At 37.5% G+C, this 18,558-nt stretch overlaps 1 protein-coding gene across 7 annotated transcripts in view; it reads left to right on the top strand.

The window, feature by feature from the left end:
• Nucleotides 1-18,558, top strand: part of COL19A1 (collagen type XIX alpha 1 chain) — a 181,402-nt gene that overhangs the window by 89,399 nt on the left and 73,445 nt on the right. For all 7 annotated transcript variants that reach the window (XM_017739315.1, XM_017739316.1, XM_017739312.1 and 4 more), the window contains 2 exons: nt 6,899-6,952; nt 7,647-7,682. In XM_017739315.1, coding sequence (XP_017594804.1) covers nt 6,899-6,952; nt 7,647-7,682 — 90 coding nt within the window. The remainder of the gene's footprint in view (nt 1-6,898; nt 6,953-7,646; nt 7,683-18,558) is intronic.

Genomic DNA, 18,558 nt, shown 5'->3' with positions numbered 1-18,558 from the left:
AGATATAGGATTTGGAAAAAAAATTTAGCAATGCTTTATTAACACCTTTTCCAAAAGAATAAAAGTATCAGCATTTAACACAAAAATACTATGGCGGTCTAGCTGGATCTACTGAAAATGCAGTTAAAACAGACTACATAATTATGACACTTTTTACATCACCTGGCTTTCTATGCAACCATAAAAAACAGTACCCATAAAAATATTTTGCCTGTTTTAGGTAATTATAATTTAATGCTGGGTAAATCAGGCTATTTTTAAGTAATAGTGGATGTCCATCATGTGACAACATACACTATGTACTAAGCTGAAACTACATTTAGGTATTCAAAGAGGTATTCTCTAGTAGCCTGCCTGTCTGTAAAGGTGAACCGTATACTTCTGTCATGCATGCATATATGCTGACAGCATGGAAAAAATACATCTGTGTTTCTTTCCATAGCTCTGGTGACATTTCTGTGTTGGTCTTACATGATCTCCTTTACTACATGAGATCTTGTTCCATCAACCTTTTAGGAAGAGTAAGGTATACCAAGTATCTGATTAACTCTAGGACATATTTAACATAGTGGCACTATGAAAGTGAAAAATACTGAACATTCATATTTTTAAATATTTACTGAACTGTTGCAATGTGTCAGTAAATGGTAGATTATTATTACTATGGGAACTGTCATTAAAACATTAAAACAGAATTAAAACTGCACATGGCAGTATAACGCTGTATTGTTTGAATGCACATATAATTCCTTTTTAACAACACTTATATAAAATGCTTTGTATTCAGTTTTCACTGTGCATGGAGATGCCAGTCTTTAAATTTACAGCACTGTGTATCATTGACTCTTGGTTGCTATCAGTGTCTCTCTAACTTGTTTTGCAAACAGAAATGTAACATCTGATATTTCTGAAATAATCAAGTTAATCTACTTACATTGGTATAATCTGCAGTTCTGTGGAAAGAAAGCCTGAAAACACTTAAATCTAGTGACATTGCCTGCTGGCAGCTGTTGTCTCTGCCTGGGGGAGTGAGGGTTTCCATCCTCACAAGAACTTGAAGATGATGACTGAACATTTTATCTTGAGCAAATGGTAGAAACATATTTGAATGTATTTTAATCAAAATCAGAAAAGTAGGTGTCACAGAAAACTTTTGCTTGCTGTTGCTACTTGTGTTTTCTTAGCTGTACAGAAAGTTCTTGCTAGAAAGAAGTAGCATGACAGAGGGGAAGCCAGACCTGATTTGGAGACTAGGCTGTAATGATGATGTACCTAGAAAGTTTTAACTCCCCTTTCTCTCACTGGTTGTGCTAACTGGCTCAGTTAATCTCATTGAGAACCAGGTTTCAAGGCGGGAACTGTGAATATATTTAACCGTTCTGCACATCTCCCAGTTTATGTCTCCAGTAATCTGAGCCAAGATCTACAATGCCATGTCCCAGCCAGGGACATTATTCAAAATCCATCTGACAACATGAATACTTACTATAAATACTCCTAACGTGATTGCCATTGTTTTTAGTTTCTTAAGGAGTAGTTATAAATAACTTAATATGTTACTAATATAGTCTTCCTGTAGTACATATCCACGTCCATAAGCAGGTATTTGCTTTTATAGGATGAATAGCTAGTTTGCTTGAGTAGTATCTCTTTCATCCCTTGAGATTCTTTTAGCTACTTGACATTAAACTAAGGTGCCACACTGCTGCCACTAAAATCCTGCAATTTTTTTAATATGTTGTTTCCCTTCACCATTCTTTTGGATATTTTGTTTTACATTTGGGTGTGAGACCTGTCTGTCTGCTTTTGTAACCGAGGAGTTACGAATTGTCTGGTCTAGTTGACAAGGTGGTTATCAGTGAAAGGTTAGACTCGATGATCTTGGAAACCTTTTCCAACCTTAATGATTCTGTGATTCTGTAATAGTGCTGTCATTTTTATCATTGTAACAAATGCAGCTTCATAGACACACTATCTGAAAAAAACTCTGATAAAAGCACTCATAGCCTGTGTGGAGTAAGGACAAATTTACAATATAAATATCCACAGAGCTATCTGTGGAATAAGTTCTCTGTTGTATCCATATGTCTGCCTGTTGAACGGAAATGAAAAGAAAATCTTTATCACTGAAACTTTTAGACTCTTTTTGAGTCATGTTTTTTTTGTGATCACTGGTGCAGGTAGGAATGAATGCCATGGGATACTGTCAGTTACTATTTTGCCAACATAAATTAAATCCTTCAGCAAAAAGTAAGTCAAAACAGCAATTTTTATCATATCTGTCATCATGTGTCATGCATAGCTAGTAGAGGAATAGTGTCTTTCTTGTAAGGGGTAAAAAAAAAAGTAAAACAAACCAAAATTAAAATCTAGTATGTACATTAAACCAAGTGTTTAACTAGTTATTTTTATTTCTCTTGCTGGGGAAGGTAATACCATAAGTGGCTTTTCTAAAACTTTCCTACATAAAATGTTATTCTCTACATGCCTGATGTCAAAGGATGGACCTCTAAAGTTCAGTAAGCAATAAAAGAATCTCTGGTTTTCAATGGAAAGATGGAAAACATTAGACCTTTTTTATTTTTATGTTTGTGAGAAAAGGTAAACAGAAGTATGAACGTTTTAAAGGGATGCAGTGTCTTGATATAATAGTAATAGTTGTTTACCTTCACACTCTCAGAGCCTGTCTGTCTAATCTTGAACTCTCTTAGTATTAGCATTGCAAGGAAATATGTGGATAGGAAGGGAAGAATCCTATTTCTTGAAAAAATGAAGTTGGTGATGATATTTGTTTATATTGAGAGTCCGGGAATTCTATTAGGAACAAAAGTATTAGGAGATAGTAGATATTATTTAGGGTCCAGTAAATTCTAGTAGTGTACCTATTTAAAGTTTTGGAATTCCATTAATGAGAAAAGAGCAGTGGCAGTACTTAAAAGTACATGAGACATCAACTGAAAAAAGTATATTGTTTGGAGATATGAAAGCACTGTACTAAATTAGAAGAGTTATCCCAACATGTACAGGTTGGCATTGGACAGCTGACTTTGAAGCTGTTGTTAATTTAGATTTAAAGGTTGCTCTGTGAAGAAAATGTACTACTGTTCTTAGTGCTTAGAGTATTTCCAAGTTATGTTTCTCAGTAGAGATAACTGATCTGACCTATAATAATGTGGTTGCACATTGTTGATTAGAGCGTTGAGCTGTGTACTGTTTTTTCTGTACATTAGATAATATGTATTGTTCTAGGAGATTTCAACCTGATGTGACATTGAACCAGATTACTCTAATGAACACCAAGGAATTGCAAATAACGAATTATGTCTTCCCCAAAAGGCATCTTTTAGAGTTGAAAACCTGTTCTCCTAAAAATATTATTGCAATTTTACTGCATTTTCTGATGCCACATGCGTGCAGCATAGTTTATGCTGTACAAATAGGTGCAATTCCAGTAGACAACATTTGGCTCCTGCTAGGAACTGCTGGAGTCTTCTGGTTGGGCTACAGCTGATCTTTGCATTTTTTTGTTGAGAAACGTACCTGGTGTCAGCTGGTGGTACATTTTACCTGTTTTATCTGTTTTTCTTTTATTCCACCAGAAGAAATACCATTGTCATCCCCTCTGCCTCTAATTTAATCTTTCCCCCAGTGACCCCCAATTCACACCCTTACTGGTATTTGTGATACAGTTGTTCCAGTAATTTCCCTGTTGATTGAAAATTGTATTACAGTTATCAGTCTTATTTTATATATGTATATAGAACACTTCTCATTTCTGCTATTTCCAGTGTTGTTATCTTGTTAGCTTTCAATTGGCCTTATACATACATATTCTAATGCTTACTTTACATTTTGGCTTCCAAAAAATGGAGGAACCATAATGTAAGTTTATTGCGACCTGTAAAAAGACCAAGCTGTAGTCCTTTTAGAGGAGAAAATGCATCAGCTGATGACTGTTCATGAACTCACAAATGTATATTATTATATTGGTCCCAAAAAGCTAGAATTAGACTGGGATAGAATTCAATACTCAATTAATTTACTGTTATGAGAGTACTTTCTGTTATGAGAGCTGCTGGAATTTTTAACCTGTTCTTGAATTTCTGGCAAATCTGGTCACAGGCTCCTTAGATCAATAGAAATTTGTTTCTTTTCAAAGCTGACCTTGTTCTCCTAAAACATTGCAGAAAATAAGCTTTTCTAACTTAAGGCTTGGTCTAAAATCATCCAAATTATATCTGTTTAGATAACCACATTCATCTTACTGAAGCATCCTGTTCTGGTCTCTGCCAGAGACAGGATACCCTACTGTACTGTGCTAAAAGTGGATACAGATTTGACTTGGCATGGGAATTCTTAATTCTTATGTCATTTCAGGGACTGTGAGCAGCAGCTAAACCTCTCAACAGCTTCAAAAGGGTGACTGTGGGGATGAATAGGCATGGTGCAGTCCCAGATGTGTTTTTTGCAAACATTGACTGTGTCTGGAACTTATTAAGATTATAATATTTTTAAATGCATTTATAATGTGTAGGAGAACCAGAAATACTTAAAATGGGTCTGTAACATTGGGTCCTTAAAAATCCTTCAAACACTGTGAGGTTTCTTGTAAAACAAGTAGTTTCCCCTTGTTCTTTTTATTTGAGGTCAATTGCTGTGGTTGTCATCTCTGCAGTAGCTGTCAGACTGCACACCTCGCTGAGGTGCTCTAGCAGGAGCATTACTAAAAGCTTTAAACACAGCAATTAGGAAAAAATAAGGTTCGTAGTTTGACAGTGTGTGGCTTGGGCTCAGTATCTTTTATCTGCAGTTGCCTTTTCTATTCAGTAGAGACACACAGATATATGTCACCATCTGTGAGTTGCAGAATTTTTTTTGCCTTATCTTTTGTCTTCTGTAAACATACAGCCTAAGAGCTCATTCCTAAACTCATAACTATTGTTCCACTGCTGATTTGTTAGTATTGATTTTGAGCCAAATCCATACAGTTTGCATACCTGAAAAATCCCTAAAATGGTATTAAGAATATGGATTATTCGTGTTTTATGCAGTCTTTCAGAATGAGGTGGAAAGTAAAATGTAGCAAATGGAGACAATATTAAAGCTATGTCATAAATATGCAGATTGTAAAAAGAAAGCAATTTTTTGGCTTGGTTTTTGAATCCATCTGCCTATTACAATTTTTAAGTTCAAACAGCAAAACTACTTCTGATTTAACTATTACATATTTGGCAAGCTTAATAAAGAACAAATCAAAGCTAAATCAGGGGTATTTACAACAACCACAAATTTAATCCAAAGTGGGTACTTAAATGCTCATATAGTTCTAAATGATGTTCCTTCCAGATGGTGAATTAATGTAATTTTAGCAGGAAGTGAAGTTGCACAAATACGCAGTATTTAGAACACTCACTGATTTCATGTTTCTGTACCCACCAAGGCACAGATGTTAGTTACCATTTTCATGCCAGTTGTCTCTATCTTCCTAATAATTGCAAACTGAGGAAGAGAGTTTGCAAGGACAAAAAGGGAGCTGGAAGAACTTTAGTTTATAAACCCTAATTCAGATGTAAATGAATCTTTTCTATCCTTGACCTATTGAACCTTCAGAATAATAATGATGGTGGCCTACTTGTGGAGTGTCTCATTATGATTGGGTCTTGTATTGACTACATTGTCGCCAATTCATTTCTAAGTAAAATTTTTGAACTTGTAGAGGTGTCTCTGACTTTCAATATACACAGTCTCTCATGCCACTAAAGCAGTGGTCAGAGGGAAGGTACAAGACAAATCTCTCAGCTTAAATGAAAATGAATTCTTGGTAGGTTGTTCCAGCATGAGAATAAAGTTCATTCATTGCTGTAGAATGGCTTGAATTTGCTGGGCATATTTTGAAACTTGTCATTTTTCCATTTGTTTTGCAGCAAGGAGAAGACAACAAAGATTGTGAGCTGGGTACTAAAGATATTTTACAGGGGGTTTTGGGTGCTTATGGTGAGAACTTCTTAGTGGAAGAGTTGTGTAATTGTAGAGGGTAGATTCAGACTAGGTGTAAGTAGGAAATACTTTACAATGAAAGTGGTGAAAACATGGAAACAGGAAAAGGTTTCTCAGAGAGGCTGTAGATGTCCCATCCCTGGAAACATTCAAGATTGGGTTGGATAGGGCTCTGAGCAACCTGATCCCATTGACAATGTCCTTGCTTGCTGCAGGGGAGGTTGAACCAGATGGTCTTTAGAAGTGCATTCCAACCCAAACCACTCTGATCCTGTGAGCATGAAATAAATGGCTGTGTATGTAATGTGTAAGTCTAGGCAGTACTCTTTGCTTCCCCAGTTGAAGGCAGAAGTAAGAAGGAGGCATGAAGGAATCAATTACTTCTCTAATTGCCTTTTTGAGCACTGGTGAAAATGAGTGTTGGAAGATGTGCAGCAGCTCTGAGCTGTACCTTCCTGGAGCTCACCAGTTCAGCACTGCTACTTGAAATATAAAATCTGAAGTTCTCTGTCCACCTCTGCCTCTTTCCCAATTTTAGCAGCTTTCAAGTGAATGTACTAGCACTCCCTGTAGTATTCCATTTTATCTTTGTTGGCCATGCAAGACACAAACCTACTGGGACTGCAAGGAACTTTGCATTTCTACTCACTACTTACCATAATGGGGCACAATAAAGTAGATTGGCTTCGAATGTTTAATTATGGGTTGAAGACACATGCAGTCTTTGATGGATGTTTGTCTGTTCACAAAATAATGAAAATAAGGAATTTTGAGAAAGTACTAATAATATGATAGAATTTTAAGGCCTATTTGTTTACTATATACTAATTCACAGTGCTACAGGATTTTGTCCAACATTTTTCACAGATGACAACAAATATGCATTTTTCTTCTTGCCCAGGGACTAAAAGGTGATCCTGGTAGTCCTGGTGTGGCTGGTCCAAAAGGAGAAAAGGTACCTTTTAAATCTATGGAGTTGTATGTATATGTGAGTGTGCATGATATTCTTACGTTTTGAACATGTTGCCATAACTATGCGTGGCAAACACCCACTGCTGCCATTTGTGCAACTTAAGGGTTGAAGGATAGGAGCACAGGCTAACTGTAAATGCAAAAGACAAGCACCCTTTATCACAACGAATTTTAAAAGGGGTTCTGAGCAGGAGCCTAAATTTGGTGTTCTGAATTGCTCTCTGCGTGCACTAATTTGCTCCCATGAGCTAAACCTGAAGGTCTCAGGTCTCAGATGGGATTTGTACCTCAGTGACCTAATTCTGTGAATATTTACACAGTCAGATGTCTTTACATATGCGAGCTGTCACACTGACCTCAGCGGCCACCTTGTGCATGTAAGCTGCAGCTTGTAACTTGACATATGGAAATGTGTTTTGAAGGACTGCTTTTTTTAAACTGTGATTCATTTGTGCAGAGGCCTGGGATTTTTTTTCCTTTTAACCTGTGGTGAACTGTGTATATCTATGCCATTACTGGAGAAGAATATCACTTTACTCACATATTTTCATAATCAGCTTGTTTGATGATTGTACTGAAATTACTTCTGCAGTGCTGCATATTCTCTAAAAGGTCTAGAGGTTAAATATATATAACTAAAGAGATTGTTGGTTTACTTCCTCTCCTGTTTTAACTAGGGAGATGCAGGACCTCCAGGACCGGCTGCCTTGAGTGTGAGTACATGTAAAGCAAAATCAGCCAAAAGAAAATCCCTAAGAAATGCTGCATGTTTCTCACTTTTTTGCAATGTAAATACTTCCACTAATAAACCTAAAAGTCAAGTCCCTTTCTTCTGAGTACCTCCACATTTTCTATATGACTTATGAAGGGAATTCTGTAAATATAAAAAAAATAAGCAGGTTTAAAACATCTTGTGTCCTACCAAATGCTAGCAAGGATATTATCTTGTTTATTCCATGTATAAATAGTATAAGTTTGTTAAAGTGAAAGAATTCCCTTGTTATTTTTAGGGAAAAGTAATTTTCAGTTAAAGCTTGCAAAAACAATCAGTGCTTTTAGGGTATTGTATCAGACTGTGTCACTAATTTGGTCATTAATTCATGTATTTGCTTTCAAGTGATTTATTGAAAAAAAGAAAAGAAGTTATGAGGTCAGACATGATGATTAGGTGTTTTTTAAGCATCAAGGAAAGACATCTTAAGTGTGGATTTAACAGTTTTTTTCTGAGGTTCTGGTACACCAGAAAATAGGACTGACTCATGTATTGTATTCTAGTGAGATACTGCTGGTGATGGTAGAAAATGTTCTTAATTTCCTTGCAATGAACCAGGCCCCAAGCATGTACAAAGCCTGAAGAAAAGTGTTCCCAAAACTCTCCAGGCCATGCCTTGTTTGCTTCATAAAAGTAATAAATCCTGTCTGAATTCTAGTGATATTGCTTATGAGCTGAGATGAAAAGCAGTTCCATTCAGAACAGTCTATTTGGGTAAAAACAATTCAAAGTGGTGCAAAAGAGGGTGGCAAAAATGAAAAAAAAAAAGAGACATAAGCTTCTAAATTCCCAGGTTGTAGTTTCACAACATAAATAGCTCTTCTCCCAGACTCAGTGTTATGAACTGTATCTATACTATTCATATTACCAATGTAATCCTAAATAAATTTCAAAAGAACTGTCATTCATAGTGTAAATGATTATACATTGTCTTTTCCCTCTCTTAATTTCCAACACTGTAGCACCAAGGATCTCCATTAGATCTTACAAACATGAAGGGTGTAACAGAAATCCATATGATAAAGATAAATTCTACTCTTAAGGTTTCAAAATTAAGTTGCCATGTTTTAGAGTACTTGTTTTTTGGATTATGAAATCTAATATCCTGTATCTCGACTTCCTGGGAAGAAGTTAGTATTGTGTCCCAAAGTCAGTGACTCTTTGCTGTAGTTCATGTCTTGCTAGAGGTAAACAGGTCCATTCATGCCCTTAAGTTCTTGAATATACAAACTGTGTGTTGGAAGAGTTAATATATTATTAAAATACTATTAATAACCTGCAATTTTACTGTAGTAGATGCATTGGAGTATGTCTTGCTTTAGACAGATTCTTACAGGCCTTGAAAGGATCACAAAAATAGGAATTGGATATGTCTGAAGACAAGACAGGAAAAAATCTGAGGATATCTATTTTGTGTGAGCTCGAAGACCATAGAACAAGTTTTTTGAGCATTTTTTAATAAATTATGGGAAAATTAGTACATCTGTTCTGACAGAAGTACCTGAGTAAGTTAAGTCTCTTTTTTTAATGTGTTCATTGTCTTAAGTTGCTGTTGTAGACACTTAGCTTTCCTAAGAATCATACTCAGGCGTCAGTAGTATGATATCAAGAATCATAGAAAATGCTGAGTTGAAAGGGACCCACAAGGATCATCAAGTCCAGCTCCCTGCCCTGCACAAGACCATCCCCAAGAGTCACACCATGTGCCTGAGAGCACTGTCCAAAAGCTCTTTGAACTTTGTCAGGCTGGTGCTGTGACCACTGCCCTGGGGAGCCCGTTCCAGCACCCAGCCTCCCTCTGGGTGGAAAACTATTTCCTGATATCCAGCCTAAACCTCCCTTGACACAAGTTCAGGCCATTCCCTAGGATGCTGTCACTGGTCACCACAGAAAAGAAATCAGTGCCTGCCCTTCCTCTTCCCCTCACAAGGAAGTTGCAACTGCAGTGAGATTTCTTCTTACTCTCCTCTTCTCCAGGCTAAACAGACCAAGTGACCTCAGCTGCTCTTCCCATTAAGGTCCTTCTTCCTCCTTGTGGCCCTCCTTTGGACACTCTCTAGGAACTTAATAGCTTTCTTATATTGTGGTGCCCAAACACAGCACTCGAGGTGAGGCCACCCCAGTGCAGAGCAGAGCGGGACAATCCCCTCCCCTGCCTGGCTGGCGATGCTGTGCCTAATGCCTCCGAGGATACTTTTGTCCCTCCTGGCTTCCAGGGCACACTGCTGAATCAGAAGCTGCTTTCAGACTGACTGAACTTACTCCTTCTGTACCTGAAGTGATCCAATTTCATAAAATGGACTGTCAAAGAACTGCATTTCTTTGATTACAGAATGCTGTGCAAATGTTTCAGTTCACTGATTCCAGCACAACAAGATGTCTCTGTGTTGGTACATTTACTGATGGTCATCTTTATGGTTTTTAAACAAAAAGATTACATTTTAGGAAAGCAGACACAGTCTTCAGAGGGATGTAAGTAACTGATGTAGACAAGAGTGAGTGTGAATGGGTTTAGCAGTTTGAAGACAGATTACAGCAGAGTGGAAATATACAGCCCAGCAGGAAGGCTTTCCTCTCTCTGCCACTGTAAATAGTCCTGCGTTTCTGTTGGCAAGAGCTAAAAGAAGATGAATGACATGAGTGATGGTGGCTAGGGCAAAATTCAGTTTTCAGAGTGGTTTTATTTGTGTGACTTCTGTGTGGCTGTGACTCTTACAATATATAATCATGAAAGGAAGATGTCATATCTTGCTGTGAATAAATAGTAGGTCAGATAATATCATGGTTCATGTGTCACTTAATGAGAACTTACTATGTCAGAACCATTCATGCTGTTATAGCCAAAATATGATGTAAGTGTTTCAGTTATGAATCCCGTTAAAGTTTTTAAATGTTCCATTAATTTGGGATGGAGGCATAATATCATAAGTTTATTCTCTGCTTCTAGTAATTTTTATTTTTCCCTAATGTGAAAATTGTTTATTTTTATCTAAAAGATAAGTTACTGATTATGGTGGGGGGCAGGGAGGGAAGAGGAGTGAAAATGATGGCACACAGTTAGAACTAAGTCCTGAATATGACTTTTGGGCAGAGAGGGAGGGAAGGAATATTAAAAGGGACTTGGTTTTGCTCAAACTAGACAACTGGGCCTGGGTCATTGACCTCCTGCCCCAGTGCCATTGCATACAGAGACAGGTGGTAAATGATGGGATTATACAGAGCTCTACTGCCCTGTGCAGCTTTTCCACTCCTGTGTGTTTCCATAGAAATCGTACATCAGTGGAATAAGCTGCATGAGGTCTATCATATATTCTGATTTCAGTATAAACTAGACCATCAGTAGTGTTGTTCAGGGTCAGAACATTCTCGTCATACACAGACCTGTACCATGCTCCTGTCCTTAGCACAGGGAGTGTGAAGGTAGCAAAAGACTGAGACTGCTGCAATGCAGCAGCTGGTTGGTCCAGGGAGAGTTGCCTGTAGGTAATCTACACAAGTATGTAACAGCAAGCAGTAGAAATTCCTGGCTTTCTCATTTGTCTAAAGACTGCCAAAGTCTAAAAGATATCACTGACTCTGTGTCTAAAAGTGTTTGTGCAACCCTAATGAGTAGGAAATCCTCCACTGCTCCAGAAGCATGAGAAACGTGAAAACATGAGAAAATACAGAAGAGAATGAAGGGATTATTACTTGGAGGAAAAAAGATGTATTTTTAAGTGTTCATCTGATAGATAGATAGCTGTTATAGTGTGGAACGAGGGATATTTCCAGGCAGTATGTATGGCAGAATTCATAAATACCCGACAGCTGTAACAACCTATCAGGTAGATGAGCATATGTCAAAATGCAAAACAGGCAAAACAGTACCACTGCTTTTTAAGATGCAAAAATTATTTTATGAGTTTGAAATTGAAATTTCATAGCTCAGAAAGTGCATCTGAAAAATAAAGTAGAGTTCTGGATCTTCCTGCTTGATGTGAGTTGACAGAAAACTTCACACTGAAATCCTAACAACATGAACACTTAACAAAACTTCTCACTTGTTGCAGTAGCAGAGAATTCAGAAAGAGATGGGATCAGAATTCCCTGTGTTTCTGTGCATTTCTTTAAGGCACATATGTAAGTCTTGTGACCACAATTTCATCAATCATGCATGAAGAATTAGAGAAAAGAAACAGAATTGTAACACAAAATATGCTAAGCTGTAAGAAGAAATGTGATAAAGTTTACAGGATTTACATAGAACCCAAATGAAATGGGAAATTTCAATAGTTCTGAGTGTATTTGTTTGACTCAGGCGTTAGTCAAGCAAATACATTTTATTGTAAATTTGACATATACGTGTGTATATTTGAGCCCTTTTATTAAGGATGTAAAGTTTTCCTGTGTTTCTATGAGTCAATTAACACTACCTAAGTCCAGATACACACTTTTTTTTTTTTTTCCTCAGTTATGGTGGTAGTTTTATGGGAGTAGTCAAAAATCATGACTGATTCTCAGACTTTCTTTATGCTGCCTTTAATTTCTCTGCTATGTTCTGAATTGCTCTGTAAGTACTAGATGCCTCTTTTCTTTAGTACTTTTTAGGTGTCTTGAGAATAAATGCTGGGATTATATTTTGAATTTTTCCCCTTTATTATGTTCACTTTATGCACCAATATGTGGGGGATGTTTAAAGTTTAAGTTCCCTGATAAATTGTGCTGTAGCTGAGGAACCTTCAGAGAGTAAAAAGGAGGGATTGTACTGCCCTGTGGTGTGGTTTTGTCGAGATGTGGGATTTAGTGGCAGAAGCTGGGGACTGTGTTCTGCAGGGTCACAGCTGGCTCCACAGCTTGCCCGCTCTGGTATCCCCAGCTTAAGCCTTAGCGTGCCGTGTCAGAAGAGTGACAGGTGAGGGAAGGTAGCACAGCCATCTCTTGTAAAATATATGATAACTATTCCTCTCGACACTCGATACGCTGCTTTTAGTTCCTGAGGAAAATGAGCGTCCGTCCGTACGTTCCTGCGAACCTATCCCTTTCAGGAGTTATAAAATAGTCATCCAGATGGCACCAAGTGTTTACTCAGAAGCCGAGGCTTAAGTCGGTCACAGACAGAAGTCCCCAGGACTTGCTTACTAAACAGATATTTGGAATGTTGGCTCCTAGGTCTGGTTAAATTGATCCTAAGGAAGCTGGTGCACAAGTGCCGTGTGGAGGCGGCTGTGGGAGGAAGTTGCAGATTCAGGTCTGGGCAAGCTCCACTGTAACTTTTGGCTCTCCCCCTTTCTAAGCAAACGTCAGCTACAGATTGCAAAGCTTTCTCCTCCATTATTCATATGAAGATAAAGAAAGGGACACACACTCCCCAGTAGTAAGGAGCGCAACTAATATTACCCTTGCTTTCTTTTCATGTAATGACATAAAGAAAAGCAATTCTATTTAACTAAAGAAAGTATAGACTGAAAATTACATTTTCATTCTAAATCCCTTCTTTTCTTTAGACACATACTTTAAGGAAAATCTGAATTTTATCTATATGAGCTTTTTTAATGGAGGTGTATTAATTTCCCGAAAATACTAAACAGTTACGTTGTTTTTCCTGAAATATAGTGATCTCTTTACTCTTACGGTATAATTTACAAATATCCTCTTCTTCAAACAGCACTTCTTAGTTATGGGAGCAGATACTATTAAGATTACCCCTTTACTGAAATAAAAGATGATTTAGCAGTTAGAGTGCAGTTTTTATCTTCTTTTGCAGTAATACTGATACTGAAGGCACAAATGAAGATTGAAGTCTTAACCTTACAGTAAATTTGTTTTTCAAAAATTCTTACTCTGATAAATTGGCATGAATGTGATTTATATGTCCTTCATTAGATGATGTCCCATATGCGGTAGACATCAATGTAATTAATAATTTTGATTTACTCCTCAGGATTTTAATTATATTTTTTTGCTTAGCAAATAAACCTATGTTTATTAAAAGTACTAGGTTCATGAAGTCTGAACTTCTGTGAAATGACCCTTCCAGTTTCCCTTTCAAATTATTGTCTCTGAAGGACAGTACATTTCAAGCTACCAGAGAGAAGAACTAAAGAAATGGTCAAACCCAAAGAATAATGACACCAGTGAGGAACATATTTTCTGTTTGCTCCAGTAATAAATTATCAAGAAAATGTAGCTGATCATGTTTTCTGTTAGACTGAAATGCTACTAGCATTTCATTCATTTAGCAGACTTCTGCTAAATGCTGCCTCCTTTTCTATAGAAGTAAATGGATTAAAAGCAGTTTAGAAAGAAAAATGGTGTCAGACCAAAACATTATGGTCACTGCAGTAAGTTTAAGAGGCCAAGCAGGTGTACAAATCTTTCAACTTGCTGTCTCCAGGTACTTCAGTAAGGATGTGAATGACATCAGGTCATGTTTGGAAATGCTTAGGATAGAGGTAGTCTAATTTCCCTCATAAGTGGTAATACAACAGGAAATTACTCATCCTTCTGTGATTTTCCTGTGCCATTTTTCCCATTGTAACATGTTGTAACAGTGAGGAGTGTCTGCAAGCTCTGTGGGCTTCCATGTGGGTGGTGATGGACAGTCTTTTGAACAAGAAGAGGAAACCATTGTAATTGTATTTTAAGGTCTCCCACTTCCTCATCCTCCTGTTTGGGGTTCAAAGTAGGGCAGCATCACAGTTGCAGCAAGTAAACTGCCTTGAAGATACCTGAGAAACCAACATTTTGACCATCTTGACTGTAGGGAAGTTATTCATATTTCAGTTGCTTTGCTTGCTGAGCATGATAGTCTGTGTTTACCTGAGAGGAAGCCGTTAATTTACTCTCAGTATGGTACAAACAGGGCAAAGAGGAAAATATTCTCAAAACAGGATAGAAGGATCACAGCGACCTGCACAGTAGAACTTGTTCTCTACGAACACCTCCAGATAAGTAGATGCATTTAAGACCTATTGAACTGCATCTTATTGCATCCTGCCTGGGATGCTGTGCCATTCTTACACCAGTGCAGCCACAGCAGTACCATCCATCCCACAAGCAGTATTTGGGTGGCTGGGGAGTGCTCTCCAAGGCAGTCAGGCCTTCACTGTGACCACCCATTGTGTTATGCCAGGAATTTGGAAATCTGTGGTCACTTTTTACCTGACTCTTGATTACTGTGATCCTGTGCTGCTCTACTTGTGGAGTTAACAGAGGGTTCACTGAAAATTTAATTCGACAATGTGATGGCTTTCCTTTATCCTGACGAGGACTGTGTTTTAAAGAACTACATCAATCCCCCACAGAGGCAACTGCCTGCCAGTTTGCTTTTAAGAATATTTTAGTGTTGATGTTGTTTCAGTGCAGCTATAGTTTTCTGTTTATCAAAATAATGTTTCAGAATTACTTGGCAAAATCATATCTCTTATAGCTAAGTCTTTTTGAAGTAGCAAGTTTTATTGTTATAAAAGCTTGCATATATAAATGATTAAAAAAATGACCTATTCTTATATTAGCACAAGATGTTTCTGCATACCTAATTTAGAGTTTGTTTAACTCATCTCACTAAATTACATACATTTTCTCCCTGTCTAGTAGTGTTTATTCTGTAAAAATTGGGGTCATTTGTTTGCTGGAATTCATAGTGAGGAAAACTGGATGACAGTAGCTTGTGTATAGAACACACAAACCAGTCTATAAATGAAATAATTTTTGTGCCTTAATTAGAACTGCATTATTATTGCTAACATTTGTATTATATTTAATTTGTGTTGAGGAGGAAACATATTCCAGCTCAGAATGTATTCCAGCAACACTACCTACAAGTACATAAGGCAGCTATCTACCCTTCTGCTTCAAAAACTTTCAGCTATGTTTTGAAGCGATTTTCAGAATACCAAAAATATATGTGCTTTTCTAATATTTTGTTCTCTTGGCATCAGCCATAATCTCCTGTACAACTTTAAGTAACCTCACAGTTCCACTTCAGCTGTGATTTTTTTTTTTAAACTTTCTTTGTTTCACCATGGGGTCATGATTAAAAACTTTGCTGTTTTGAGAGTATGTTCTTAGGCAGTTACTGTGAGTTGTTAAATTTATGAATGATGCCTCCACCATATCTCTGCAGATGCTTTTTGTGATCTGTCAGGTATTTTAAAATGATTTTGTACTTGCAGAGTCACATGACAGGATTTTAGCCCTTCTACAGTAAGCGGCCTCTGATAGCTCCACACGCATACATTTAAAATTAACAGTTTCTGAAACTTGAAACATCTTAACTGGCTGAACTGTTTGCTAATTTTTCTATAACTTCCTAGCATATTTTTCTTCTACTGTCACAAGTTAAATAATTCTTATTAGTTTTCATCTCCTGACACTTGCAAAAAATATTAGCTGTTAAAGTACTAAAATGTTAATTCCTACAGATATTTTCAATACAAATTCTTTTAAAAACTCATTTATTCTACCGTAGCATTTTTTAAACGTTGTTTTTCCTAGTTTCCCTCAACTAAGGCTTAGACTAAGTTTTGATGATATTTTGTTTAAATATCTGTTGGCAAGCTCTTCACAGTGCGCTTACTTTCTCTATTCTATATTCTAACCAGCATCTTTTCCCTTGTCAACACTTCCCTGTATGGTTTACCTCCTATAAAGGAATTCACAAGTTTCTGCTCTTCATTTTCAAGATTTTGTACAACCCTCTTCTGCCTACCCATGCATCATGTTTCATCTCTCTTCATAGCCATCCTCACTCATTGTGATAGAATTTTTTAAGTTTCACTTAAGAACATCTCCATTTTACTGACTTTTATTTTCCCCAAGATACTTGGTAATGTTTGAGACATTTACAATTCATGTTCCTCAAGCTCCTTCAGGTACATAGCTCCAAGGGGCTTGCTTGTTCCATGACAGGAACAGGCTTTATAGACTGTATATATTATTTTAATTCACTGCTCCATGAAGTAGGCAGAAGGCTACCACCTTCCAGCCTCAATGGTGGCCTGGCAGAGTCAGGAAAATCCTGTGCATGTTAGGTCACCTGGTAGGACGTATCATACTTTCCTGCCAGCCTGATGTCACAAAAATAGGTTGGTTTTATACTTCACAGTGCCTTGTGCTGTTCCTAGACATTCTTTAGCTCATCGCCACACCCATGCTCTTGCCAGTTCAAAAGTATCAGAGTGACGGTGACACACAGTGAATGATTTCAATTGCCTTGCAGTACCTGAAGGGCACCCGTAAGAAAGGTGGGGACAGACTTTAGCTGAATCTGTTGAGATAGGACAAGAGATAAAACTGAAGGAGGTATTAAACTGAAGGAGGGTCCATTTAGGTTAGATATAATAATGAAGTTTTTTACGACGAGGGTGGTAAAACACTGGAACAGATTGCCCATAGAGGTGGTGGAGGCTCCATCCCTGGAAACATTCAAGTCCGGGTTGGATGGGGGCTCTGAGTAACCTGATTTAGTTGAAGATGTCCCTGCTCATTGCAGGAGGGTTGGACTAGACGGCCTCTAAAGGTCCCTTCCAACCCAAACCATTGTATGGTTCTCTGATCTTAATTGCTTTGTCTGTTGTTTACCTGGGGAGTTTGTACATGTACAATAGATTGGCTTCTGATGTAAATGTTTTGAACACAGTTAACAGCATATCCCATATACCATAGATAGATAGGATGATAGATACATACAAGTATGTCTATGCAGTCTATATTCTATCCCTTTATCTCTGGTGGTGGGCCCCTCTGACCAACTGTGCTATCCATGGTTTGAAGGAGTCTAATCTGATCTTTGATCTCCAAAGGAAGAGGTCCAGAAATTAAATAGGAATGCAACCTAAGTAGATAGTTTAGTCTTCCTTCCTACAAACATGTATTTCTATTCGTTGCCAAGTTATATGGGAGTTCAGTGATAGATGTTTTATTCATCAGTTTAGACAGAATTCACTGTAGAAGGCTTCTTTTTAATTTCTCCTGAAGGTTTCTTTTGCAGTTGTTTTTCCATGATCTCTTTCAGTGGATGTTGAGCAGAGATAGCATTGCTAAGTCATTACTTTGGCCACATTACTACAGTTTTAGGGCTGTGTTAGTTAACATGGCCCATGTTGTCCTATCACTTTTTAAACGGAAGATCCCACTGAAGTTGGTGTGAACTTTTACCTCAGTTTCAATATCAGGATGTGGCTCCTTGTACAGGGGAGTCCTCCCTGCCTAGTTACCAATTGTACGCAGCTCTCCTCCCTTTCCTTGAAGATAAATCTCCTTATCTGGTTCCTTTTTCTTGACAATAATATTGTAGAGAGAAGAAAAAGAATAAAAGTACTCCTTGGATAAAAATGTTGGCTATTAATTATCACTATTGTGCAGTTACATTCTTGTGTAATTCTTGTCCCCTTGGAGCCTTATTGTACAGATATGTGAGGCTAAGTATTTCCTCCCCCATAAAACAGACATTACAGGTTTTCATCTCATTCCCCTGCATAAAGTTGTCACTAAAATGAAAAGTAAACAAAACAAAATTCCACCTCTTCCTGAATTCCCAGCATTTTTTTACAGAATTAGAATATTGCTGACAGTTAGACGGAGAGAATACTCTGCAAGTTCCACACTACCTTGATGGGAAAGTCAGGAAGCTTTACAGAGGTCACATTGACATGCGGCTTTATGGGTTTGTGTATGTATAAGCTACATAATTTGCACTGTAATTAACTTACTATGGTATTATTTGTTGGGCACAACATTCTCATGCATAGTTTAGTTCCATAAACTTATGGTGAAAGATAGAAATGGTGTGCATCAGCTTTGTAAAAGATCCTCAACCTTATCCTGTTTATATTATA

This window comes from Corvus brachyrhynchos, unplaced genomic scaffold (genome assembly GCF_000691975.1).
Source record: "Corvus brachyrhynchos isolate BGI_N302 unplaced genomic scaffold, ASM69197v1 scaffold136, whole genome shotgun sequence".
Lineage (NCBI taxonomy): Eukaryota > Metazoa > Chordata > Aves > Passeriformes > Corvidae > Corvus > Corvus brachyrhynchos.
Note: the sequence above shows the minus strand (reverse complement) of the source record. Positions and strands in the feature narration are given on the sequence as shown.